Here is a 26,957-nt window from a genome sequence, read left to right as displayed (position 1 = left end):
GTATTTGTGACAAACCCTCAGCTGTGTGCAGCAGCGGATCAGTATAACTTATTAAGCAAAGATCTCCATCTAGTGAAACCTCTGACTCTCATCAGTCTCTCAGGACAAAGGGTCCCACACCTCAAGGAGACCACCCACTTTCAGAGCGGCGTCATATTTTCCCATCTCGGCACAGCACTCTCCGATCCTGCGATTGGCGACAGCACAGCCGATGATGTCTCCCAGACCCTCGCAGATCGCTAGCTCCTGCCGATGCTCCTCAATGGCATCCCCGAACCTCCCTGAGGAGGAAAAAGTGTGACGGTCAGCGAGCCCACAACAGCCAAACTCAGAAGAAACTCAGCACATGGAGAGGAGGAGACCGCCTGCCCCAGAGAGGAGAGAGGAGGCGGCAACCCCCGACCACAGAGAGGAGAAAGAGGAGGAGGAGGAGGCGGCAACCCCCGACCACAGAGAGGAGAAAGAGGAGGAGGAGGAGGAGGAGGAGGCGGCAACCCCCGACCACAGAGAGGAGAAAGAGGAGGAGGAGGAGGAGGAGGAGGCGGCAACCCCCGACCACAGAGAGGAGAAAGAGGAGGAGGAGGAGGAGGAGGCGGCAACCCCCGACCACAGAGAGGAGAAAGAGGAGGAGGAGGAGGAGGAGGAGGAGGCGGCAACCCCCGACCACAGAGAGGAGAAAGAGGAGGAGGAGAAAGAGGAGGAGGAGGCGGCAACCCCCGACCACAGAGAGGAGAAAGAGGAGGAGGAGAAAGAGGAGGAGGAGGCGGCAACCCCCGACCACAGAGAGGAGAAAGAGGAGGAGGAGAAAGAGGAGGAGGAGGCGGCAACCCCCGACCACAGAGAGGAGAAAGAGGAGGAGAAAGAGGAGGAGGAGGCGGCAACCCCCGACCACAGAGAGGAGAAAGAGGAGGAGAAAGAGGAGGAGGAGGCGGCAACCCCCGACCACAGAGAGGAGAAAGAGGAGGAGAAAGAGGAGGAGGAGGCGGCAACCCCCGACCACAGAGAGGAGAAAGAGGAGGAGAAAGAGGAGGAGGAGGCGGCAACCCCCGACCACAGAGAGGAGAAAGAGGAGGAGAAAGAGGAGGAGGAGGCGGCAACCCCCGACCACAGAGAGGAGAAAGAGGAGGAGAAAGAGGAGGAGGAGGCGGCAACCCCCGACCACAGAGAGGAGAAAGAGGAGGAGAAAGAGGAGGAGGAGGCGGCAACCCCCGACCACAGAGAGGAGAAAGAGGAGGAGAAAGAGGAGGAGGAGGCGGCAACCCCCGACCACAGAGAGGAGAAAGAGGAGGAGAAAGAGGAGGAGGAGGCGGCAACCCCCGACCACAGAGAGGAGAAAGAGGAGGAGAAAGAGGAGGAGGAGGCGGCAACCCCCGACCACAGAGAGGAGAAAGAGGAGGAGAAAGAGGAGGAGGAGGCGGCAACCCCCGGCCACAGAGAGGAGAAAGAGGAGGCTCCCCCCCGGCCACAGAGAGGAGAAAGAGGAGGCTCCCCCCCGGCCACAGAGAGGAGAAAGAGGAGGCTCCCCCCCGGCCACAGAGAGGAGAAAGAGGAGGCTCCCCCCCGGCCACAGAGAGGAGAAAGAGGAGGCTCCCCCCCGGCCACAGAGAGGAGAAAGAGGAGGCTCCCCCCCGGCCACAGAGGGGAGAAAGAGGAGGCTCCCCCCCGGCCACAGAGGGGAGAAAGAGGAGGCTCCCCCCCGGCCACAGAGAGGAGAAAGAGGAGGCTCCCCCCCGGCCACAGAGAGGAGAAAGAGGAGGCTCCCCCCCGGCCACAGAGAGGAGAAAGAGGAGGCTCCCCCCCGGCCACAGAGAGGAGAAAGAGGAGGCTCCCCCCCGGCCACAGAGAGGAGAAAGAGGAGGCTCCCCCCCGGCCACAGAGAGGAGAAAGAGGAGGCTCCCCCCCGGCCACAGAGAGGAGAAAGAGGAGGCTCCCCCCCGGCCACAGAGAGGAGAAAGAGGAGGCTCCCCCCCGGCCACAGAGAGGAGAAAGAGGAGGCTCCCCCCCGGCCACAGAGAGGAGAAAGAGGAGGCTCCCCCCCGGCCACAGAGAGGAGAAAGAGGAGGCTCCCCCCCGGCCACAGAGAGGAGAAAGAGGAGGCTCCCCCCCGGCCACAGAGAGGAGAAAGAGGAGGCTCCCCCCCGGCCACAGAGAGGAGAAAGAGGAGGCTCCCCCCCGGCCACAGAGAGGAGAAAGAGGAGGCTCCCCCCGGCCACAGAGAGGAGAAAGAGGAGGCTCCCCCCCGGCCACAGAGAGGAGAAAGAGGAGGCTCCCCCCCGGCCACAGAGAGGAGAAAGAGGAGGCTCCCCCCCCGGCCACAGAGAGGAGAAAGAGGAGGCTCCCCCCCGGCCACAGAGAGGAGAAAGAGGAGGCTCCCCCCGGCCACAGAGAGGAGAAAGAGGAGGCTCCCCCCGGCCACAGAGAGGAGAAAGAGGAGGATCCCCCCCGGCCACAGAGAGGAGAAAGAGGAGGATCCCCCCCGGCCACAGAGAGGAGAAAGAGGAGGATCACCACGGCCACAGGGAGGAGAAAATCACTGCTTCTCCACGTATTTCCAGTCTGACAACACTTTACTCACAGGACACAGAATATATCACACAGATACAGAGGGCCGGCCAATAGAAAAGCGGCAGACCAGACATGCATTACAAAAGCTGCAGGTGGCCGGAGCCTGCCGATGTTTACTGTGGGAATTACAAAGGTGGGAGGAGGGCGGACACTGCTGATACATTAGGGACATGCATCTCACATGGAACCCACCATACATACACACAACCGCACAACATATTCTGGGTGCTGAGTGGTTCGGTAACACGGCTCCCCCTTTTCAGCGACACGATCGGCATACACAGTCTGATCCTCAACGGATCGGTTTGGGGATGACCGAAGTTTATGGGGTTGGTACAAGTTCCGTTTGTCGACTCAGTCCATCGGCGTTACCGTTTTGTTTGCCGGGTCTGTGGTGGATGGTGAAGTTCAGAGGTTGTAGGGCTAAACTCCACCGCAGCAATCTGGCGTTGTCTCCAGAGACCCGATTAAGCCAGACTAGGGGATTATGGTCCGTTAGGAGGGAAAACTGTCGTCCATACAAATATGGTTGCAACTTTTTGAGTGCCCATACTACCGCCAGGCACTCCTTCTCGATGGCCGCATAGCTTACTTCACGGGGCAGTAGTTTCCGACTCAGGTAAGCTACCGGGTGTTCTTGGCTGTCCGGCCCGACTTAATCATAGAATCATAGAATCGTAGAGTTGGAAGGGACCTCCTGGGCCATCTGGTCCAACCCCCTGCTCAAAGCAGGATTCGCTAAATCATCCCAGTCAGATGTCTGTCCAGCCTCTGTTTGAAGACTTCCATTGAAGGAGAACTCACCACTTCTCGTGGCAGCCTGTTCCACTCATTGATCACTCTAACTGTCAAAAAGTTTTTTCTAATATCTAATCTGTGTCTCCTCCCATTCAGTTTCATCCCATTGCTTCTAGTCTTTCCTTGTGCAAATGAGAATAAAGTTGATCCTTCTACAATGTGACAGCCCTTTAGATATTTGTAGACAGCTATTAAGTCTCCTCTCAGTCTTCTCTTTTGCAAACTAAACATTCCCAAATCCTGCAACCTTTCCTCATAAGACAGGGTTTGCAGACCGGTCACCATTCTGGTCGCTCTTTTCTGAACTTGCTCCAGTTTGTTGATGTCTTTTTTAAAATGTGGTGCCCAAAACTGGACACAATATTCCAGATGAGGTCTGACCAAAGAGGAGTAGAGGGAAATAATGACTTCACGTGATCTAGACTGTATGCTTCTGTTAATACATCCTAGAATTGCATTTGCCTTTTTTGCTGCTGCATCACACTGTTGACTCATTCAGTCTGTGATCTATTAGTATACCCAAGTCTTTTTCACATGTGCTGTCACTTAGCCCTATTCCTCCCATTCTATATATGCTTTTTCCATTTTTATTGCCCAGATGTAGTACTTTGCATTTCTCCCTGTTAAAAACCATTCTGTTAGTTGCTGCCCACTTCTCCAGTTTATTTAAATCTTTTTGAATCCTCTCTCTCTCTTCTCTAGTATTAGCTATCCCTCCTAGCTTTGTGTCATCAGCAAATTTAATCAGTTTACCCTCAATTCCTTCATCTAAATCGTTGATAAAGATGTTGAACAATACAGGGCCCAGGACAGAGCCCTGTGGTACCCCACTTGAGACATTCTTCCAACTGGATGTGCAGCCATTTACGACCACTCTTTGGGTCCGATCACTAAGCCAGTTATGAATCCACCTAACAGTTGCCTTGTCCATTCCATACTTAGTCATTTTTTCAATAAGGATTGTATGAGAGACTTTGTCAAATGCTTTGCTGAAGTCAAGATATACTATATCTACAGCATTTCCTTGATCCACCCAATCAGTGATACCGTCATAGAAGGAAATTAAGTTAGTCTGACATGACTTATTAGTTACAAACCCATGCTGACTCTGTTTAATCACTTCATTCTTATCCAGGTATTGACATACATGTTGTTTAATAATTTGTTCAAAGATCTTTCCTGGTATAGAAGTCAGACTCACCGGCCTATAGTTACCTGGGTCCACCTTCTTCCCCTTTTTGAAGATAGGAACAACATTTGCTCTTCTCCAGTCTTCTGGCACTTCTCCTGTTCTCCAAGAATTTTCAAAGATTATAGAGAGGGGTTCAAAAATTTCTTCTGCTATCTCCTTCAGTACTCTGGGGTGTAATTCATCTGGACCTGGAGACTTGAATTCATTTAGGCTAGCTAAGTGTTTCCTCACTATCTTTCTGTTTATAGATATCCTGGATTCTTCTATTCCCTTAATAGGACAGTGAATAACAGTTGATGTTACATTTCCTTTCTGAGAGAAAACAGATGCAAAATAGGAATTTAAAAGTTCAGCCTTCTCAACATCCTGTCTTACCATTTCATCATTTTCATCCTGTAAAAATCCTATAGCATCTTTGACTTTTCTTTTACTTTTGACATATCCCCAAAATCCTTTATTATTGCTTTTGACATCTCTTGCAAGCCTCAATTCATTTTCAGCTTTAGCTAATCTGATTTGTGCCCTGCAGGTTCTGCAGACAGCATTATATTCTTCTTTAGATATGCCTCCCTCTTTCCATTTTATAAACATTTTTTTCTTCCTTTTTAGCATGTGCTTAAGTTCTGTGTTCATCCATCCTGGTTTCCTTAACTGCTTCCTATTCTTCCCTCTTTTCGGAATTGTTAACAACTGTGCTTTGAGAATTTCATTTTTCAAGATTTCCCATCCTTCCTGGACATTTTTGTCTTTAAGGATATCCAGCCATTGGATCCCTCCAATTCTCTTTCTGAATCCCTTAAAATCTGCCTTTCTGAAATCTAACCTTGACGTCTGAGTCTTCACAGGTCTTCCGCCTCTAGTTATCCAAAATTCTAAAATAGCATGGTCGCTACCTCCTAGGGTCCCAGCCACTTTTACCTCCTCAACCATTTCCTCCCTGTTTATAAGGATTAGATCCAAGGTAGCAGTTCCCCTTGTTTTCTCCCTTACCTTTTGGAAGATAAAGTTGTCAGCAAGAGAGGATAAGAATTTCCTTGACCTGTTAGTTTTGCCTGAGAGAGATTCCCAACAAATGTCTGGATAGTTGAAATCTCCCATGACAACTATGTCATATTTTTTGGAGAACTTGGCCATTTGATGCATAAAGAGTTCATCCATAGCTTCAGCTTGCACAGGCGGCCTGTAGTAAATGCCTACAATGGTGTCCTTTCCATTGTTCTGTCCTTGTATTCTTACCCAAACAGTTTCCACAGAACTCCCAGTCTCTGAAGCTTCAATCTCTGTGCAGATATACGCGTTTCGAACATACAATGCGACACCCCCTCCTCGTTTATCAAGTCTGTTTCTTGCAAATAAGTTGTATCCTTCTAGTCTTGTATTCCAATCATGTGTATTGTCCCACCAAGTTTCAGTGATTCCAATGACATCATATTTCTTTTCCTGTGTTAGTAGTTCCAATTCTCCTTGTTTGTTGCCCATGCTTTGTGCATTAGTATAGAAACATTTTAGTTTGTGATTGGTTTCTCTTTCTCCAATATTTTTATTAATTAGATTCTTTCGTCTTTGTTCTTCCTTTCCACTTCTAATAGCAGAGTTCTCAATAGCATTTGTCAGGTGTATGGCTTTTTCTGGTCTTTTGCTTCCCTTCCCATGTTGTTCTAGTTTAAAGCTCTCCTTACAAGTGTAGCAAGGCGACTTCCAAATACCTGCTTTCCAGTCTTCGTAAGGTGCACCCCATCTCTAGCAAGTAGGCTCAGTACTGCCCCCAATCCAAACATAGAAGCGTCTGTGTGAACAAGGAAACATTTAGTTGGATCGGGTGCGGCCAATACAGGGGTATTGGTAAGGGCGTACTTTAGTTGGCGGAAGGCTTCCTCACACTCTGAGGTCCAGGTTACCTGGCGGGGTTGGTTCCTACGGGTCAGATCAGTGAGGGTCTTGGCTACGCTGCTGTAATTGGGAACGAATTTCCTGTAATACCCCGCTCTCCCTAGAAACGCCATTACCAGGGTTTTAGTGCATGGGATGGGCCATTTGGCTATGGCCTCAATCTTGGCAGGTTCTGGTCGCTGTTTCCCACTTCCCACCCAATGCCCTAAATACTGAACCTCTGCTTTGCCCACGTGACACTTGTTTGGGTTCAGGGTGATTCCGGCCTGGTGGATCCTGTCCAATACTGTCTCTAGGTGATTTAGATGCTCTTCCCATGTCGCACTGTAGATGGCGATGTCGTCCAGGTAGGCACAAGCATAGTCCTGGAGACCATCCAGAAGCCGGTCAGCCAGCCTTTGGAAGGTCGCCGGGGCATTCTTCATCCCGAATGGCATAACTCGAAACTGGAATAAGCCGAACGGGGGTGACAAATGCCGACTTGGGAATAGCGTCAGGACTAAGGGGAATCTGCCAGTAGCCTTTGCATAGATCGATGGTGGTCAAATACTTTGCCCCCGCCAGCCGGTCTAACAACTCATCCACACGCGGCATGGGGTATGCATCCGTCACTGTTTTCTCATTGAGCCTACGATAGTCTACACAAAACCGTGTAGTCCCATCCTTCTTGGGCACTAACACTACGGGGGATGCCCAGGGACTATCTGACTCTTCAATGACCCCTAAACGCAGCATCTCTTGTATCTCTTGTTGCATCCCCTCTCGTACAGACTCAGGGACGCGGAAGGGGTTTTGTCGCAGGGGGGTCTGATCCTGGGTCTCAACCTTGTGTTGTGCCAGGCGAGTGTACCCCGGTCTCCCCGAAAACATCCTCTGTCGCAGCCTCAGCAACGCCTCCGCCTGCTGTCTCTCCCGGGGGCCTAGGTCTTCACCCAAGTGTACCTGGTCCCATGTTTTAGACTGAGTCCTTTCCCCTAAGACATCCGGCAAGGGAAGTCCGGCTAAATCCTCTGCTTCAGGTGCACAGATGGCCACTACCTCTTCAGGGCGCTCCCGGTAGGGCTTCAGCATATTCACGTGGAACATGCGGATAACCCTGGGGTCGTCACAATCGGTGACATTATAGGTTGTGTCGGCTATTTTCCCCACTACCTGGTAGGGCCCCTGCCATGCAGCTTGGAACTTATTCTGCTTAGTGGGCTCTAACACCAGGACCTTCTGTCCTATTTCCAAAGTGCGCTCTCTGGCCCTCCTATCGTACCATATGCGCTGGCGCCGCTGGGTCGCCTGCAGGTTCTCACGTACAACCTGGGTCAGCTCCTGTAGGTGGTCCCGGAATTCCAGCACATAGGGTACAATAGGTACCCCTTCTATGAGGCCCTCCCCTTCCCAGTGTTCAGCACTAAGTCTAGGGGTCCCCTTACCCATCTCCCGTATACCAGCTCGAACGGGGAGAACCCCGTGGATTCTTGGGGCACCTCCCGATAGACAAACAGGAGGTGTGGCAAGAATTTCTCCCAGTCCCTGTAGGTCCTGGTAAAAGTCCCAATGAGCTGTTTTAATGTCCCGTTAAAGCGTTCACACAACCCATTGGTGTGCGGGTGGTACGGGGCGCTTCTAATGGACTTTACGCCGCACAGCTTCCACAGTTGGTTGGTCACCTCTGCTGTAAACTGGGTACCCTGGTCCGAGATAATCTCCCGGAGAAATCCAACCCGTGAGAACACCTGGAGCAGGGCGGCCGCCACCGTCTCTGCCAATATGTTAGGTAACGTAACCGCCTCTGGATACTGTGCGGCATAATCTACCACTGTCAATATATACTTTTTCCGGACGGACTGGGTTTGGCTAACGGCCCTATCAGATCGACCACTACTCGGCTAAATGGTTCCTCCACAATGGGGAGGGGGCGTAATTTGGCCTTGCATCGATCCCCCCTCTTGCCAATGCGCTGACAACTGTCACAGGTCTGGCAGTACTGACGAACATCATAGGTTACCCCCGGCCAAAAAAAGTTTTGTGTCCGACGATGCCTGGTGCGACTGACGCCGAAGTGCCCGGCTAAGGGTATATCATGAGATATACGCAGTAACTCCTGCCTATACTTCTTGGGAACTACCAGCTGTCGTTTTATAGTGGGGCTCGTCCCTGTGTGGTGCTGCTCTGTGATCCGGTAGAGGAGTCCATGTTTCCATACAAACTGTTCCCCTTCCAGTACTCCTCTCCCCTCCTGTGCCTTCCCACGATATCCCTCTAATGAAGGATCCTCAAGTAACTCCCTCTTAAATTCATCTGGGGTGGCCAAAGAAATGTGTCTGGCTATGGGAATACGTGCAGGGTTGGGATGTCTTACCTGAGCCTCCTCTGAGTGTTATTCCGCCTCCGCAGCTCGAGCTTGTCTCCGGGTGGTCACAGGATAGGTCTCAGCCAGAGGGGCCACCGAGAATGCAGACAACATGGGCCCCAAGTCATTTCCCAGCAAGACCTCTGCAGGCAAATCCTCCATCAAGCCAACCTCAACAAGGCCATCCCCGACTCCCCAGTTCAGGTGAATCCTGGCAGTGGGCAGTCGATGTATAGCTCCCCCTGCTACACGGACTGCCACTGTCCGGTCCGTCTTCTCTTGGTCCCGGACGAGATGAGGCTTCACAAGGGTCAAAGTTGCTCTGGAATCTCTTAGTCCCTGCATACGTTTCCCATTAACCCACACGACCTGTCGATGCTGTTGTCGATTATCTGCCCGGGCTGCCTGCACGGGGTCTACTTCATGCAGCACTTCCTCCATCTCTTCCACCCCTTGGTTAGTCGTAGCCCCCAATGCCGGGTCAGCTTCGCCTTGGTAGCAGTGTACAGCAGCCCGGCTGAAGGTAGCTGTGTCTGCCTTTGGCCACTGGGTATGCTGAGTCCGGTTGGGGCATTGTCTTTGCAGGTGGTCCAGCTGACGGCAGGTGTGGCATCGCGCCCCAGGGGGACTGTGGTAGGCCGGGTTTCTAGCTGGTCCCCCTACATTCTTCAGTGGCTTGGGGCCCTCCAGGTCCATGGGAGGACCACTAGTGACCACCTTTGATCCGGACAACTGCGGCCTCCTGGCATCATGATGTTCATCGGCCAGACGAGCGGCTTCCTCAAGAGTTGTTGGCCGCCTATCCCGAAGCCATTCCTGTGTCTCGAGGTTTAGTCCATTAAAGAATCGTTCTAACAAGAAGAGCTGGAGGACGTCCTCCTTAGTGGTTGCTTGGCTCCCTTGTACCCACTGTAGCAGTGACCGCAGTAATTTACAGGCCCATTCAGCGTGGGTATCGGTTACGCGTTTTATAAGTCCGCGGACCTTTTGGCGGTAGGCCTCTGGTGTCAGCGCATACCGGGCCAAGATCACTTCTTTGATCCGCTCATAGTCCGTACAGTTCTCATCAGGTACCGTGCGATAGGCGGCTGCTGCCCGGCCTGTCAGCTTGCTGGCCAGAATCTGAACCCGTTCCTCCAGCTTCACTTGATGAAGGGCACACTGCCGCTCAATGTCCTGCAGAAAGCCATCAATGTCTTCCTCTGCCTCCCCCAACTGTCGGAAGGCATTATACTGGATCTTTTTGTGGCTTACTGTTGAAGGTACCTGGTCGAAGGCCAGAGCTCCCCCTGCTCGCTGACTCTCCTCTTTCCGCTCTGCCATCTCCATCTTGGCTAGCTCCACTTTGGTCCGCTCTGCCATCTCCATCTTGGCTAGCTCTATCCTGGTCCGCTCGGCCATCTTTTCCTTCAGATCAGTACGCACATCAGCCATCACCTCTCGTATGATCTCTACTGCAGGGTTTGGGCCATAGAACGCCAGTCTGTTCTTTACCTCCCTCTGGAATTCGGTCTCCTCCACGTTCACATTGGGGGGCGCTGCACTGTCGTGTTCCATGATGGCTGCTATCAAATCCGCTTTTGTTTTGTTGCTGGCGATCAACCCTCGGGCTTCCACCAGGTCTTTTAATGTAGTCCTCTTTAACTTCTGGTAATTATTTTCCATTCATTCCTTTCCTCCTGTAGAAGGGGTTTCATATCCCGCTGTCTGCCACCAGTGTAACGGGGGCTACCAAGCTGGGGTACCTCTTTCAGTAGCACCCCGTGTTTTCGGAGGTCCGCTCTGCGTTGGCTGGAGTCTGAATGAATGACGCTGGCTGGAATTCCTTGGTTACATGGGCGCATATAAAAGATCACTGCTTCTCCATGTATTTCCAGTCTGACAACACTTTACTCACAGGACACAGAATATATCACACAGATACCGAGGGCCGGCCAATAGAAAAGCGGCAGGCCAGACATGCATTACAAAAGCCGCAGGTGGCCGGAGCCTGCCGATGTTTACTGTGGGAATTACAAAGGTGGAGGGAGGGCGGACAAAAGGAGAATATCGTGTCCCCTCTGCCCAGGGGCGCAGCCTGTGGCCACAGAGAGGAGAAAGAAGAGGAGCCCCCCGGCCACAGAGAGGAGAAAGATCCCCTCGGCCACAGAGAGGAGAAAGAGCTCCCCGGCCACAGAGAGGAGAAAGAGGAAGAGCCCCCCCGGCCACAGAGAGGAGAAAGAGGAGGAGCCCCCCGGCCACAGAGAGGAGAAAGAGGAGGAGCTCCCCGGCCACAGAGAGGAGAAAGAGGAGGAGCTCCCCGGCCACAGAGAGGAGAAAGAGGCAGAGCCCCCCCGGCCACAGAGAGGAGAAAGAGGAAGAGCCCCCCCGGCCACAGAGAGGAGAAAGCGGAAGAGCCCCCCCGGCCACAGAGAGGAGAAAGCGGAAGAGCCCCCCCGGCCACAGAGAGGAGAAAGCGGAAGAGCCCCCCCGGCCACAGAGAGGAGAAAGCGGAAGAGCCCCCCCGGCCACAGAGAGGAGAAAGCGGAAGAGCCCCCCCGGCCACAGAGAGGAGAAAGCGGAAGAGCCCCCCCGGCCACAGAGAGGAGAAAGCGGAAGAGCCCCCCCGGCCACAGAGAGGAGAAAGCGGAAGAGCCCCCCCGGCCACAGAGAGGAGAAAGCGGAAGAGCCCCCCCGGCCACAGAGAGGAGAAAGCGGAAGAGCCCCCCCGGCCACAGAGAGGAGAAAGCGGAAGAGCCCCCCCGGCCACAGAGAGGAGAAAGCGGAAGAGCCCCCCCGGCCACAGAGAGGAGAAAGCGGAAGAGCCCCCCCGGCCACAGAGAGGAGAAAGCGGAAGAGCCCCCCCGGCCACAGAGAGGAGAAAGCGGAAGAGCCCCCCCGGCCACAGAGAGGAGAAAGCGGAAGAGCCCCCCCGGCCACAGAGAGGAGAAAGCGGAAGAGCCCCCCCGGCCACAGAGAGGAGAAAGCGGAAGAGCCCCCCCGGCCACAGAGAGGAGAAAGCGGAAGAGCCCCCCCGGCCACAGAGAGGAGAAAGCGGAAGAGCCCCCCCGGCCACAGAGAGGAGAAAGCGGAAGAGCCCCCCCGGCCACAGAGAGGAGAAAGCGGAAGAGCCCCCCCGGCCACAGAGAGGAGAAAGCGGAAGAGCCCCCCCGGCCACAGAGAGGAGAAAGCGGAAGAGCCCCCCCGGCCACAGAGAGGAGAAAGCGGAAGAGCCCCCCCGGCCACAGAGAGGAGAAAGCGGAAGAGCCCCCCCGGCCACAGAGAGGAGAAAGCGGAAGAGCCCCCCCGGCCACAGAGAGGAGAAAGCGGAAGAGCCCCCCCGGCCACAGAGAGGAGAAAGCGGAAGAGCCCCCCCGGCCACAGAGAGGAGAAAGATCCCCCCGGCCACAGAGAGGAGAAAGATCCCCCCGGCCACAGAGAGGAGAAAGCGGAAGAGCCCCCCCGGCCACAGAGAGGAGAAAGAGGAAGAGCCCCCCCGGCCACAGAGAGGAGAAAGAGGAAGAGCCCCCCCGGCCACAGAGAGGAGAAAGAGGAAGAGCCCCCCCGGCCACAGAGAGGAGAAAGAGGAAGAGCCCCCCCGGCCACAGAGAGGAGAAAGAGGAAGAGCCCCCCCGGCCACAGAGAGGAGAAAGAGGAAGAGCCCCCCCGGCCACAGAGAGGAGAAAGAGGAAGAGCCCCCCCGGCCACAGAGAGGAGAAAGAGGAAGAGCCCCCCCGGCCACAGAGAGGAGAAAGAGGAGGAGCCCCCCGGCCACAGAGAGGAGAAAGAGGAAGAGCCCCCCCGGCCACAGAGAGGAGAAAGAGGAAGAGCCCCCCCGGCCACAGAGAGGAGAAAGAGGAAGAGCCCCCCCGGCCACAGAGAGGAGAAAGAGGAAGAGCCCCCCCGGCCACAGAGAGGAGAAAGAGGAAGAGCCCCCCCGGCCACAGAGAGGAGAAAGAGGAAGAGCCCCCCCGGCCACAGAGAGGAGAAAGAGGAAGAGCCCCCCCGGCCACAGAGAGGAGAAAGAGGAAGAGCCCCCCCGGCCACAGAGAGGAGAAAGAGGAAGAGCCCCCCCGGCCACAGAGAGGAGAAAGAGCTCCCCGTCCACAGAGAGGAGAAAGAGGAGGAGCCCCCCGGCCACAGAGAGGAGAAAGAGCCCCCCGGCCACAGAGAGGAGAAAGAGGAGGAGCCCCCCGGCCACAGAGAGGAGAAAGAGGAAGAGCCCCCCGGCCACAGAGAGGAGAAAGAGGAGGAGCCCCTCGGCCACAGAGAGGAGAAAGAGGAGGAGCCCCCCCCGGCCACAGAGAGGAGAAAGAGGAGGAGCCCCTCGGCCACAGAGAGGAGAAAGAGGAAGAGCCCCCCCGGCCACAGAGAGGAGAAAGAGGAGGAGCCCCTCGGCCACAGAGAGGAGAAAGAGGAAGAGCCCCCCCGGCCACAGAGAGGAGAAAGAGGAGGAGCCCCCCCGGCCACAGAGAGGAGAAAGAGGAGGAGCCCCCCCGGCCACAGAGAGGAGAAAGAGGAGGAGCCCCTCGGCCACAGAGAGGAGAAAGAGGAGGAGCCCCCCCCGGCCACAGAGAGGAGAAAGAGGAGGAGCCCCCCCGGCCACAGAGAGGAGAAAGAGGAGGAGCCCCCCCGGCCACAGAGAGGAGAAAGAGGAGGAGCCCCCCGGCCACAGAGAGGAGAAAGAGGAGGAGCCCCCCGGCCACAGAGAGGCGAAAGAGCCCCCCGGCCACAGAGAGGAGAAAGAGGAGGAGCCCCTCGGCCACAGAGAGGAGAAAGAGGAGGAGCACCCCGGCCACAGAGAGGAGAAAGAGGAAGAGCCCCCCCGGCCACAGAGAGGAGAAAGAGGAAGAGCCCCCCCGGCCACAGAGAGGAGAAAGAGGAGGAGCCCCCCGGCCACAGAGAGGAGAAAGAGGAAGAGCCCCCCCGGCCACAGAGAGGAGAAAGAGGAGGAGCCCCCCGGCCACAGAGAGGAGAAAGAGGAAGAGCCCCCCCGGCCACAGAGAGGAGAAAGAGGAGGAGCCCCCCCGGCCACAGAGAGGAGAAAGAGGAAGAGCCCCCCCGGCCACAGAGAGGAGAAAGAGGAGGAGCCCCCCCGGCCACAGAGAGGAGAAAAGAGGAGGAGGAGGTGACCCCCCCCATGCTACATTGGACTGATGAAGGCCTGCGGTCCAGCCTCCACTCACCGGCCCGGGCCAGCAGCTCCCCCAGCTTGTTGCACACAGCGGCCTCCTCCCGCAGGTTGTGAGATTTCTGAGCGCGACATTTCTCTTTCTCCAACTCTAAAAAAAAGAAAAAAAAAAAAAAAAAAGAAGTGGAAAAAGGAAGAAAAGAACAACAAGTAGCAGCAGCGCCATATACACATCCACAGTGTATACAGGAGGGGTCTGCCTCTATTATTACAGGCGGGGGGGAGGGGTCTGCCTCTATTATTACAGGCGGGGGGGAGGGGTCTGCCTCTATTATTACAGGCGGGGGGGGAGGGGTCTGCCTCTATTATTACAGGCGGGGGGGAGGGGTCTGCCTCTATTATTACAGGCGGGGGGGGAGGGGTCTGCCTCTATTATTACAGGCGGGGGGGGAGGGGTCTGCCTCTATTATTACAGGCGGGGGGGGAGGGGTCTGCCTCTATTATTACAGGCGGGGGGGGAGGGGTCTGCCTCTATTATTACAGGCGGGGGGGGAGGGGTCTGCCTCTATTATTACAGGCGGGGGGGGAGGGGTCTGCCTCTATTATTACAGGCGGGGGGGGAGGGGTCTGCCTCTATTATTACAGGCGGGGGGGGAGGGGTCTGCCTCTATTATTACAGGCGGGGGGGAGGGGTCTGCCTCTATTATTACAGGCGGGGGGGAGGGGTCTGCCTCTATTATTACAGGCGGGGGGGAGGGGTCTGCCTCTATTATTACAGGCGGGGGGGAGGGGTCTGCCTCTATTATTACAGGCGGGGGGGAGGGGTCTGCCTCTATTATTACAGGCGGGGGGGAGGGGTCTGCCTCTATTATTACAGGCGGGGGGGGAGGGGTCTGCCTCTATTATTACAGGCGGGGGGGAGGGGTCTGCCTCTATTATTACAGGCGGGGGGGGAGGGGTCTGCCTCTATTATTACAGGCGGGGGGGAGGGGTCTGCCTCTATTATTACAGGCGGGGGGGGAGGGGTCTGCCTCTATTATTACAGGCGGGGGGGGAGGGGTCTGCCTCTATTATTACAGGCGGGGGGGGAGGGGTCTGCCTCTATTATTACAGGCGGGGGGGAGGGGTCTGCCTCTATTATTACAGGCGGGGGGGAGGGGTCTGCCTCTATTATTACAGGCGGGGGGGAGGGGTCTGCCTCTATTATTACAGGCGGGGGGGAGGGGTCTGCCTCTATTATTACAGGCGGGGGGGAGGGGTCTGCCTCTATTATTACAGGCGGGGGGGAGGGGTCTGCCTCTATTATTACAGGCGGGGGGGAGGGGTCTGCCTCTATTATTACAGGCGGGGGGGAGGGGTCTGCCTCTATTATTACAGGCGGGGGGGAGGGGTCTGCCTCTATTATTACAGGCGGGGGGGAGGGGTCTGCCTCTATTATTACAGGCGGGGGGGAGGGGTCTGCCTCTATTATTACAGGCGGGGGGGAGGGGTCTGCCTCTATTATTACAGGCGGGGGGGAGGGGTCTGCCTCTATTATTACAGGCGGGGGGGAGGGGTCTGCCTCTATTATTACAGGCGGGGGGGAGGGGTCTGCCTCTATTATTACAGGCGGGGGGGAGGGGTCTGCCTCTATTATTACAGGCGGGGGGGAGGGGTCTGCCTCTATTATTACAGGCGGGGGGGAGGGGTCTGCCTCTATTATTACAGGCGGGGGGGAGGGGTCTGCCTCTATTATTACAGGCGGGGGGGAGGGGTCTGCCTCTATTATTACAGGCGGGGGGGAGGGGTCTGCCTCTATTATTACAGGCGGGGGGGAGGGGTCTGCCTCTATTATTACAGGCGGGGGGGAGGGGTCTGCCTCTATTATTACAGGCGGGGGGGAGGGGTCTGCCTCTATTATTACAGGCGGGGGGGAGGGGTCTGCCTCTATTATTACAGGCGGGGGGGAGGGGTCTGCCTCTATTATTACAGGCGGGGGGGAGGGGTCTGCCTCTATTATTACAGGCGGGGGGGAGGGGTCTGCCTCTATTATTACAGGCGGGGGGGAGGGGTCTGCCTCTATTATTACAGGCGGGGGGGAGGGGTCTGCCTCTATTATTACAGGCGGGGGGGAGGGGTCTGCCTCTATTATTACAGGCGGGGGGGAGGGGTCTGCCTCTATTATTACAGGCGGGGGGGAGGGGTCTGCCTCTATTATTACAGGCGGGGGGGAGGGGTCTGCCTCTATTATTACAGGCGGGGGGAGGGGTCTGCCTCTATTATTACAGGCGGGGGGGAGGGGTCTGCCTCTATTATTACAGGCGGGGGGAGGGGTCTGCCTCTATTATTACAGGCGGGGGGAGGGGTCTGCCTCTATTATTACAGGCGGGGGGAGGGGTCTGCCTCTATTATTACAGGCGGGGGGAGGGGTCTGCCTCTATTATTACAGGCGGGGGGAGGGGTCTGCCTCTATTATTACAGGCGGGGGGAGGGGTCTGCCTCTATTATTACAGGCGGGGGGAGGGGTCTGCCTCTATTATTACAGGCGGGGGGAGGGGTCTGCCTCTATTATTACAGGCGGGGGGAGGGGTCTGCCTCTATTATTACAGGCGGGGGGAGGGGTCTGCCTCTATTATTACAGGCGGGGGGAGGGGTCTGCCTCTATTATTACAGGCGGGGGGAGGGGTCTGCCTCTATTATTACAGGCGGGGGGAGGGGTCTGCCTCTATTATTACAGGCGGGGGAGGGGTCTGCCTCTATTATTACAGGCGGGGGGAGGGGTCTGCCTCTATTATTACAGGCGGGGGGAGGGGTCTGCCTCTATTATTACAGGCGGGGGGAGGGGTCTGCCTCTATTATTACAGGCGGGGGGAGGGGTCTGCCTCTATTATTACAGGCGGGGGGAGGGGTCTGCCTCTATTATTACAGGCGGGGGGAGGGGTCTGCCTCTATTATTACAGGCGGGGGGAGGGGTCTGCCTCTATTATTACAGGCGGGGGGAGGGGTCTGCCTCTATTATTACAGGCGGGGGGAGGGGTCTGCCTCTATTATTACAGGCGGGGGGAGGGGTCTGCCTCTATTATTACAGGCGGGGGGAGGGGTCTGCCTCTATTATTACAGGCGGGGGGAGGGGTCTGCCTCTATTATTACAGGCGGGGGGAGGGGTCTGCCTCTATTATTACAGGCGGGGGGAGGGGTCTGCCTCTATTATTACAGGCGGGGGGAGGGGTCTGCCTCTATTATTACAGGCGGGGGGAGGGGTCTGCCTCTATTATTACAGGCGGGGGGAGGGGTCTGCCTCTATTATTACAGGCGGGGGGAGGGGTCTGCCTCTATTATTACAGGCGGGGGGGAGGGGTCTGCCTCTATTATTACAGGCGGGGGGAGGGGTCTGCCTCTATTATTACAGGCGGGGGGAGGGGTCTGCCTCTATTATTACAGGCGGGGTCCTCGGTGACAGCTCGGGCTCGGCAGCCTCGCAGTGTGGGGATCGGGCCCCGCAGTCGCCGGTACTCACGTCTGATCTCCCGATCACTCATCCTCCGAGTCTCCGGCGATTCTCCCGCTCTGACTAGCACGGAACTCCGCCCACTAGAAAACACGCGCTCTCTAATTGGAGAATAACTCTAAAGTCAGGAAACTCATTGGCTATTTCAGATGCCACTCAAGTGTGCCGGCCCGTGGAAAACTTATTGCTCTCAGAACGCATGCGCAAAGCTCACATGGTGATTGGTGTATTATAAATAGCTCCGCCCCACAGTGACGTAAAGAGGACTGACTGGTGGCAACGGTTACTAGGACGCCGAGAGAATCTATACCACGTGACTAAAGGCTCCAGCCCATAAGTCAATGAAAACCATGTGACTCTAGGAACACGTGACGAGAATTCACCTAGTGACCAATACAAACCCACAGAAAAGGAGGCACGTGACCTGAGCTACCGAATACAAGCTGATCTGAAGCTGTTCAGAAACGTGCCCGCCCTCGACCGTATATACCGTAATATATGGGCACAAAGGTGATAGGAGGATGCACCGGTCCTGTCTGTATCCTCATAGCTATGGATGTATATACCCTATTATATGGGCACACAGGTGATAGGAGGTTACACCGGTCCTGTCTGTATCCTCATAGCTATGGGATGTATATACCCTATTATATGGGCACACAGGTGATAGGAGGTTACACCGGTCCTGTCTGTATCCTCATAGCTATGGATGTATATACCCTATTATATGGACACAGGTGATAGGAGGTTACACCGGTCCTGTCTGTATCCTCATAGCTATGGATGTATATACCCTATTATATGGACACACAGGTGATAGGAGGTTACACCGGTCCTGTCTGTATCCTCATAGCTATGGGATGTATATACCCTATTATATGGGCACACAGGTGATAGGAGGTTACACCGGTCCTGTCTGTATCCTCATAGCTATGGATGTATATACCCTATTATATGGGCACACAGGTGATAGGAGGTTACACCGGTCCTGTCTGTATCCTCATAGCTATGGATGTATATACCCTATTATATGGGCACACAGGTGATAGGAGGATACACCGGTCCTGTCTGTATCCTCATAGCTATGGATGTATATACCCTATTATATGGGCACACAGGTGATAGGAGGATACACCGGTCCTGTCTGTATCCTCATAGCTATGGATGTATATACTCTATTATATGGGCACACAGGTGATAGGAGGTTACACCGGTCCTGTCTGTATCCTCATAGCTATGGATGTATATACCCTATTATATGGGCACACAGGTGATAGGAGGATGCACCGGTCCTGTCTGTATCCTCATAGCTATGGATGTATATACCCTATTATATGGACACACAGGTGATAGGAGGATACACCGGTCCTGTCTGTATCCTCATAGCTATGGATGTATATACCCTATTATATGGGCACACAGGTGATAGGAGGATACACCGGTCCTGTCTGTATCCTCATAGCTATGGATGTATATACTCTATTATATGGGCACACAGGTGATAGGAGGTTACACCGGTCCTGTCTGTATCCTCATAGCTATGGATGTATATACCCTATTATATGGGCACACAGGTGATAGGAGGATGCACCGGTCCTGTCTGTATCCTCATAGCTATGGATGTATATACCCTATTATATGGGCACACAGGTGATAGGAGGTTACACCGGTCCTGTCTGTATCCTCATAGCTATGGATGTATATACCCTATTATATGGACACACAGGTGATAGGAGGATACACCGGTCCTGTCTGTATCCTCATAGCTATGGATGTATATACCCTATTATATGGGCACACAGGTGATAGGAGGATACACCGGTCCTGTCTGTATCCTCATACCTATGGATGTATATACCCTATTATATGGGCACACAGGTGATAGGAGGTTACACCGGTCCTGTCTGTATCCTCATAGCTATGGATGTATATACCCTATTATATGGGCACACAGGTGATAGGAGGATACACCGGTCCTGTCTGTATCCTCATAGCTATGGATGTGTATACCCTATTATATGGACACACAGGTGATAGGAGGTTACACCGGTCCTGTCTGTATCCTCATAGCTATGGATGTATATACCCTATTATATGGGCACACAGGTGATAGGAGGATACACCGGTCCTGTCTGTATCCTCATAGCTATGGATGTATATACCCTATTATATGGACACAGGTGATAGGAGGATACACCATTCCTGTCTGTATCCTCATAGCTATGGATGTATATACTCTATTATATGGGCACACAGGTGATAGGAGGTTACACCTGTCCTGTCTGTATCCTCATAGCTATGGATGTATATACCCTATTATATGGGCACACAGGTGATAGGAGGATACACCGGTCCTGTCTGTATCCTCATAGCTATGGATGTATATACCCTATTATATGGGCACACAGGTGATAGGAGGATACACCGGTCCTGTCTGTATCCTCATAGCTATGGATGTATATACCCTATTATATGGGCACACAGGTGATAGGAGGTTACACCGGTCCTGTCTGTATCCTCATAGCTATGGATGTATATACCCTATTATATGGGCACACAGGTGATAGGAGGATACACCGGTCCTGTCTGTATCCTCATAGCTATGGATGTATATACCCTATTATATGGACACACAGGTGATAGGAGGTTACACCGGTCCTGTCTGTATCCTCATAGCTATGGATGTATATACCCTATTATATGGGCACACAGGTGATAGGAGGATACACCGGTCCTGTCTGTATCCTCATAGCTATGGATGTATATACCCTATTATATGGACACACAGGTGATAGGAGGTTACACCGGTCCTGTCTGTATCCTCATAGCTATGGATGTATATACTCTATTATATGGACACACAGGTGATAGGAGGTTACACCGGTCCTGTCTGTATCCTCATAGCTATGGATGTATATACTCTATTATATGGACACACAGGTGATAGGAGGTTACACCGGTCCTGTCTGTATCCTCATAGCTATGGATGTATATACCCTATTATATGGACACACAGGTGATAGGAGGTTACACCGGTCCTGTCTGTATCCTCATAGCTATGGATGTATATACCCTATTATATGGACACACAGGTGATAGGAGGTTACACCGGTCCTGTCTGTATCCTCATAGCTATGGATGTATATACCCTATTATATGGACACACAGGTGATAGGAGGTTACACCGGTCCTGTCTGTATCCTCATAGCTATGGATGTATATACCCTATTATATGGGCACACAGGTGATAGGAGGTTACACCGGTCCTGTCTGTATCCTCATAGCTATGGATGTATATACCCTATTATATGGACACACAGGTGATAGGAGGATGCACCGGTCCTGTATGTATCCTCATAGCTATGGGATGTATATACCCTATTATATGGACACACAGGTGATAGGAGGTTACACCGGTCCTGTCTGTATCCTCATAGCTATGGATGTATATACCCTATTATATGGACACACAGGTGATAGGAGGATGCACCGGTCCTGTATGTATCCTCATAGCTATGGGATGTATATACCCTATTATATGGGCACACAGGTGATAGGAGGATACACCGGTCCTGTCTGTATCCTCATAGCTATGGATGTATATACCCTATTATATGGACACACAGGTGATAGGAGGATACACCGGTCCTGTCTGTATCCTCATAGCTATGGATGTATATACTCTATTATATGGGCACACAGGTGATAGGAGGTTACACCGGTCCTGTCTGTATCCTCATAGCTATGGATGTATATACCCTATTATATGGACACACAGGTGATAGGAGGTTACACCGGTCCTGTCTGTATCCTCATAGCTATGGATGTATATACCCTATTATATGGGCACACAGGTGATAGGAGGATACACCGGTCCTGTCTGTATCCTCATAGCTATGGATGTATATACCCTATTATATGGGCACACAGGTGATAGGAGGTTACACCGGTCCTGTCTGTATCCTCATAGCTATGGATGTATATACCCTATTATATGGACACACAGGTGATAGGAGGATACACCGGTCCTGTCTGTATCCTCATAGCTATGGATGTATATACTCTATTATATGGGCACACAGGTGATAGGAGGTTACACCGGTCCTGTCTGTATCCTCATAGCTATGGATGTATATACCCTATTATATGGACACACAGGTGATAGGAGGTTACACCGGTCCTGTCTGTATCCTCATAGCTATGGATGTATATACCCTATTATATGGGCACACAGGTGATAGGAGGATACACCGGTCCTGTCTGTATCCTCATAGCTATGGATGTATATACCCTATTATATGGGCACACAGGTGATAGGAGGATACACCGGTCCTGTCTGTATCCTCATAGCTATGGATGTATATACCCTATTATATGGGCACACAGGTGATAGGAGGTTACACCGGTCCTGTCTGTATCCTCATAGCTATGGATGTATATACCCTATTATATGGACACACAGGTGATAGGAGGTTACACCGGTCCTGTCTGTATCCTCATAGCTATGGATGTATATACCCTATTATATGGACACACAGGTGATAGGAGATTACACCGGTCCTGTCTGTATCCTCATAGCTATGGATGTATATACTCTATTATATGGGCACACAGGTGATAGGAGGATACACCGGTCCTGTCTGTATCCTCATAGCTATGGATGTATATACCCTATTATATGGGCACACAGGTGATAGGAGGATACACCGGTCCTGTCTGTATCCTCATAGCTATGGATGTATATACCCTATTATATGGGCACACAGGTGATAGGAGGTTACACCGGTCCTGTCTTTATCCTCATAGCTATGGATGTATATACCCTATTATATGGACACACAGGTGATAGGAGGATGCACCTGTCCTGTCTGTATCCTCATAGCTATGGATGTATATACCCTATTATATGGACACACAGGTGATAGGAGGTTACACCGGTCCTGTCTGTATCCTCATAGCTATGGATGTGTATACTCTATTATATGGACACACAGGTGATAGGAGGATGCACCGGTCCTGTCTGTATCCTCATAGCTATGGATGTATATACCCTATTATATGGGCACACAGGTGATAGGAGGATACACCGGTCCTGTCTGTATCCTCATAGCTATGGATGTATATACTCTATTATATGGACACACAGGTGATAGGAGGTTACACCGGTCCTGTCTGTATCCTCATAGCTATGGATGTATATACCCTATTATATGGGCACACAGGTGATAGGAGGATGCACCGGTCCTGTCTGTATCCTCATAGCTATGGATGTATATACCCTATTATATGGGCACACAGGTGATAGGAGGATACACCGGTCCTGTCTGTATCCTCATAGCTATGGATGTATATACCCTATTATATGGACACACAGGTGATAGGAGGTTACACCGGTCCTGTGTATCCTCATAGCTATGGATGTATATACCCTATTATATGGACACACAGGTGATAGGAGGTTACACCGGTCCTGTCTGTATCCTCATAGCTATGGATGTATATACCCTATTATATGGGCACACAGGTGATAGGAGGATACACCGGTCCTGTCTGTATCCTCATAGCTATGGATGTATACACCCTATTATATGGACACACAGGTGATAGGAGATTACACCGGTCCTGTCTGTATCCTCATAGCTATGGATGTATATACCCTATTATATGGACACACAGGTGATAGGAGGTTACACCGGTCCTGTCTGTATCCTCATAGCTATGGATGTATATACCCTATTATATGGGCACACAGGTGATAGGAGGTTACACCGGTCCTGTCTGTATCCTCATAGCTATGGATGTATATACCCTATTATATGGGCACACAGGTGATAGGAGGTTACACCGGTCCTGTCTGTATCCTCATAGCTATGGATGTATATACCCTATAATATGGACACACAGGTGATAGGAGGATACACCGGTCCTGTCTGTATCCTCATAGCTATGGATGTATATACCCTATTATATGGGCACACAGGTGATAGGAGGTTACACCGGTCCTGTCTATATCCTCATAGCTATGGATGTATATACCCTATTATATGGACACACAGGTGATAGGAGGTTACACCGGTCCTGTCTGTATCCTCATAGCTATGGATGTATATACCCTATTATATGGACACACAGGTGATAGGAGGTTACACCGGTCCTGTCTGTATCCTCATAGCTATGGATGTATATACCCTATTATATGGACACACAGGTGATAGGAGATTACACCGGTCCTGTCTGTATCCTCATAGCTATGGATGTATATACCCTATTATAGGGGCACACAGGTGATAGGAGGTTACACCGGTCCTGTCTGTATCCTCATAGCTATGGATGTATATACTCTATTATATGGGCACACAGGTGATAGGAGGTTACACCGGTCCTGTCTGTATCCTCATAGCTATGGATGTATATACCCTATTATATGGGCACACAGGTGATAGGAGGTTACACCGGTCCTGTCTGTATCCTCATAGCTATGGATGTATATACCCTATTATATGGACACACAGGTGATAGGAGGATACACCGGTCCTGTCTGTATCCTCATAGCTATGGATGTATATACCCTATTATATGGACACACAGGTGATAGGAGGTTACACCGGTCCTGTCTGTATCCTCATAGCTATGGATGTATATACCCTATTATATGGACACACAAGTGATAGGAGATTACACCGGTCCTGTCTGTATCCTCATAGCTATGGATGTATATACCCTATTATATGGACACACAGGTGATAGGAGGTTACACCGGTCCTGTCTGTATCCTCATAGCTATGGATGTATATACCCTATTATATGGACACACAGGTGATAGGAGATTACACCGGTCCTGTCTGTATCCTCATAGCTATGGATGTATATACCCTATTATATGGACACACAGGTGATAGGAGGTTACACCGGTCCTGTCTGTATCCTCATAGCTATGGATGTATATACCCTATTATATGGACACACAGGTGATAGGAGGATACACTGGTCCTGTCTGTATCCTCATAGCTATGGATGTATATACCCTATTATATGGACACACAGGTGATAGGAGGTTACACCGGTCCTGTCTGTATCCTCATAGCTATGGATGTATATACCCTATTATATGGACACACAGGTGATAGGAGGATACACCGGTCCTGTCTGTATCCTCATAGCTATGGATGTATATACCCTATTATATGGACACACAGGTGATAGGAGGTTACACCGGTCCTGTCTGTATCCTCATAGCTATGGATGTATATACCCTATTATATGGGCACACAGGTGATAGGAGGATACACTGGTCCTGTCTGTATCCTCATAGCTATGGATGTATATACCCTATTATATGGACACACAGGTGATAGGAGGTTACACCGGTCCTGTCTGTATCCTCATAGCTATGGATGTATATACCCTATTATATGGACACACAGGTGATAGGAGGATACACTGGTCCTGTCTGTATCCTCATAGCTATGGATGTATATACCCTATTATATGGGCACACAGGTGATAGGAGGTTACACCGGTCCTGTCTGTATCCTCATAGCTATGGATGTATATACCCTATTATATGGGCACACAGGTGATAGGAGGTTACACCGGTCCTGTCTGTATCCTCATAGCTATGGATGTATATACCCTATTATATGGACACACAGGTGATAGGAGGATACACCGGTCCTGTCTGTATCCTCATAGCTATGGATGTATATACCCTATTATATGGGCACACAGGTGATAGGAGGTTACACCGGTCCTGTCTGTATCCTCATAGCTATGGATGTATATACCCTATTATATGGGCACACAGGTGATAGGAGGTTACACCGGTCCTGTCTGTATCCTCATAGCTATGGATGTATATACCCTATTATATGGACAAACAGGTGATAGGAGGATACACCGGTCCTGTCTGTATCCTCATAGCTATGGATGTATATACCCTATTATATGGACACACAGGTGATAGGAGGTTACACCGGTCCTGTCTGTATCCTCATAGCTATGGATGTATATACCCCATTATATGGGCACACAGGTGATAGGAGGATACACCGGTCCTGTCTGTATCCTCATAGCTATGGATGTATATACCCTATTATATGGGCACACAGGTGATAGGAGGATGCACCGGTCCTGTCTGTATCCTCATAGCTATGGATGTATATACCCTATTATATGGGCACACAGGTGATAGGAGGATGCACCGGTCCTGTCTGTATCCTCATAGCTATGGATGTATATACCCTATTATATGGACACACAGGTGATAGGAGGATACACCGGTCCTATCTGTATCCTCATAGCTATGGATGTATATACCCTATTATATGGGCACACAGGTGATAGGAGGATGCACCGGTCCTGTCTGTATCCTCATAGCTATGGATGTATATACCCTATTATATGGACACACAGGTGATAGGAGGTTACACCGGTCCTGTCTGTATCCTCATAGCTATGGATGTATATACCCTATTATATGGGCACACAGGTGATAGGAGGATGCACCGGTCCTGTCTGTATCCTCATAGCTATGGATGTATATACCCTATTATATGGACACACAGGTGATAGGAGGATGCACCGGTCCTGTCTGTATCCTCATAGCTATGGATGTATATACCCTATTATATGGACACACAGGTGATAGGAGGATGCACCGGTCCTGTCTGTATCCTCATAGCTATGGATGTATATACCCTATTATATGGGCACACAGGTGATAGGAGGTTACACCGGTCCTGTCTGTATCCTCATAGCTATGGGATGTATATACCCTATTATATGGGCACAGGTGATAGGAGGTTACACCGGTCCTGTCTGTATCCTCATAGCTATGGATGTATATACCCTATTATATGGGCACACAGGTGATAGGAGGATACACCGGTCCTGTCTGTATCCTCATAGCTATGGATGTATATACTCTATTATATGGGCACACAGGTGATAGGAGGTTACACCGGTCCTGTCTGTATCCTCATAGCTATGGATGTATATACCCCATTATATGGGCACACAGATGATAGGAGGATGCACCGGTCCTGTCTGTATCCTCATAGCTATGGATGTATATACCCTATTATATGGGCACACAGGTGATAGGAGGATGCACCGGTCCTGTCTGTATCCTCATAGCTATGGATGTATATACCCTATTATATGGGCACACAGGTGATAGGAGGATACACCGGTACTGTCTGTATCCTCATAGCTATGGATGTATATACCCTATTATATGGGCACACAGGTGATAGGAGGTTACACCGGTCCTGTCTGTATCCTCATAGCTATGGGATGTATATACCCTATTATATGGGCACACAGGTGATAGGAGGATACACCGGTACTGTCTGTATCCTCATAGCTATGGATGTATATACTCTATTATATGGGCACACAGGTGATAGGAGGTTACACCGGTCCTGTCTGTATCCTCATAGCTATGGATGTATATACCCTATTATATGGACACACAGGTGATAGGAGGATACACCGGTCCTGTCTGTATCCTCATAGCTATGGGATGTATATGCCCTATTATATGGGCACACAGGTGATAGGAGGTTACACC

The 26,957-nt window shown here is 51.9% G+C and overlaps 1 protein-coding gene across 4 annotated transcripts in view; it reads right to left on the bottom strand.

The window, feature by feature from the left end:
- Positions 1 to 17,551, bottom strand: part of TONSL (tonsoku like, DNA repair protein) — a 90,480-nt gene extending 72,929 nt beyond the window's left edge. For all 4 annotated transcript variants that reach the window (XM_073565052.1, XM_073565053.1, XM_073565054.1 and 1 more), the window contains exons 1-3: positions 17,396 to 17,551; positions 13,955 to 14,050; positions 139 to 281 (exon numbers count right to left, since the gene is read on the bottom strand). In XM_073565052.1, the coding sequence (XP_073421153.1) occupies positions 139 to 281; positions 13,955 to 14,050; positions 17,396 to 17,417 (261 nt within the window). In that variant the 5' untranslated portion in view covers positions 17,418 to 17,551. The remainder of the gene's footprint in view (positions 1 to 138; positions 282 to 13,954; positions 14,051 to 17,395) is intronic.
- Positions 17,552 to 26,957: the final 9,406 nt, after the last annotated feature.

The sequence above is a fragment of the Dendrobates tinctorius genome, unplaced genomic scaffold (genome assembly GCF_039654945.1).
Source record: "Dendrobates tinctorius isolate UK_male_01 unplaced genomic scaffold, ASM3965494v1 ptg000524l, whole genome shotgun sequence".
In the NCBI taxonomy this organism is placed as follows: Eukaryota; Metazoa; Chordata; class Amphibia; order Anura; family Dendrobatidae; genus Dendrobates; species Dendrobates tinctorius.
Note: the sequence above shows the minus strand (reverse complement) of the source record. Positions and strands in the feature narration are given on the sequence as shown.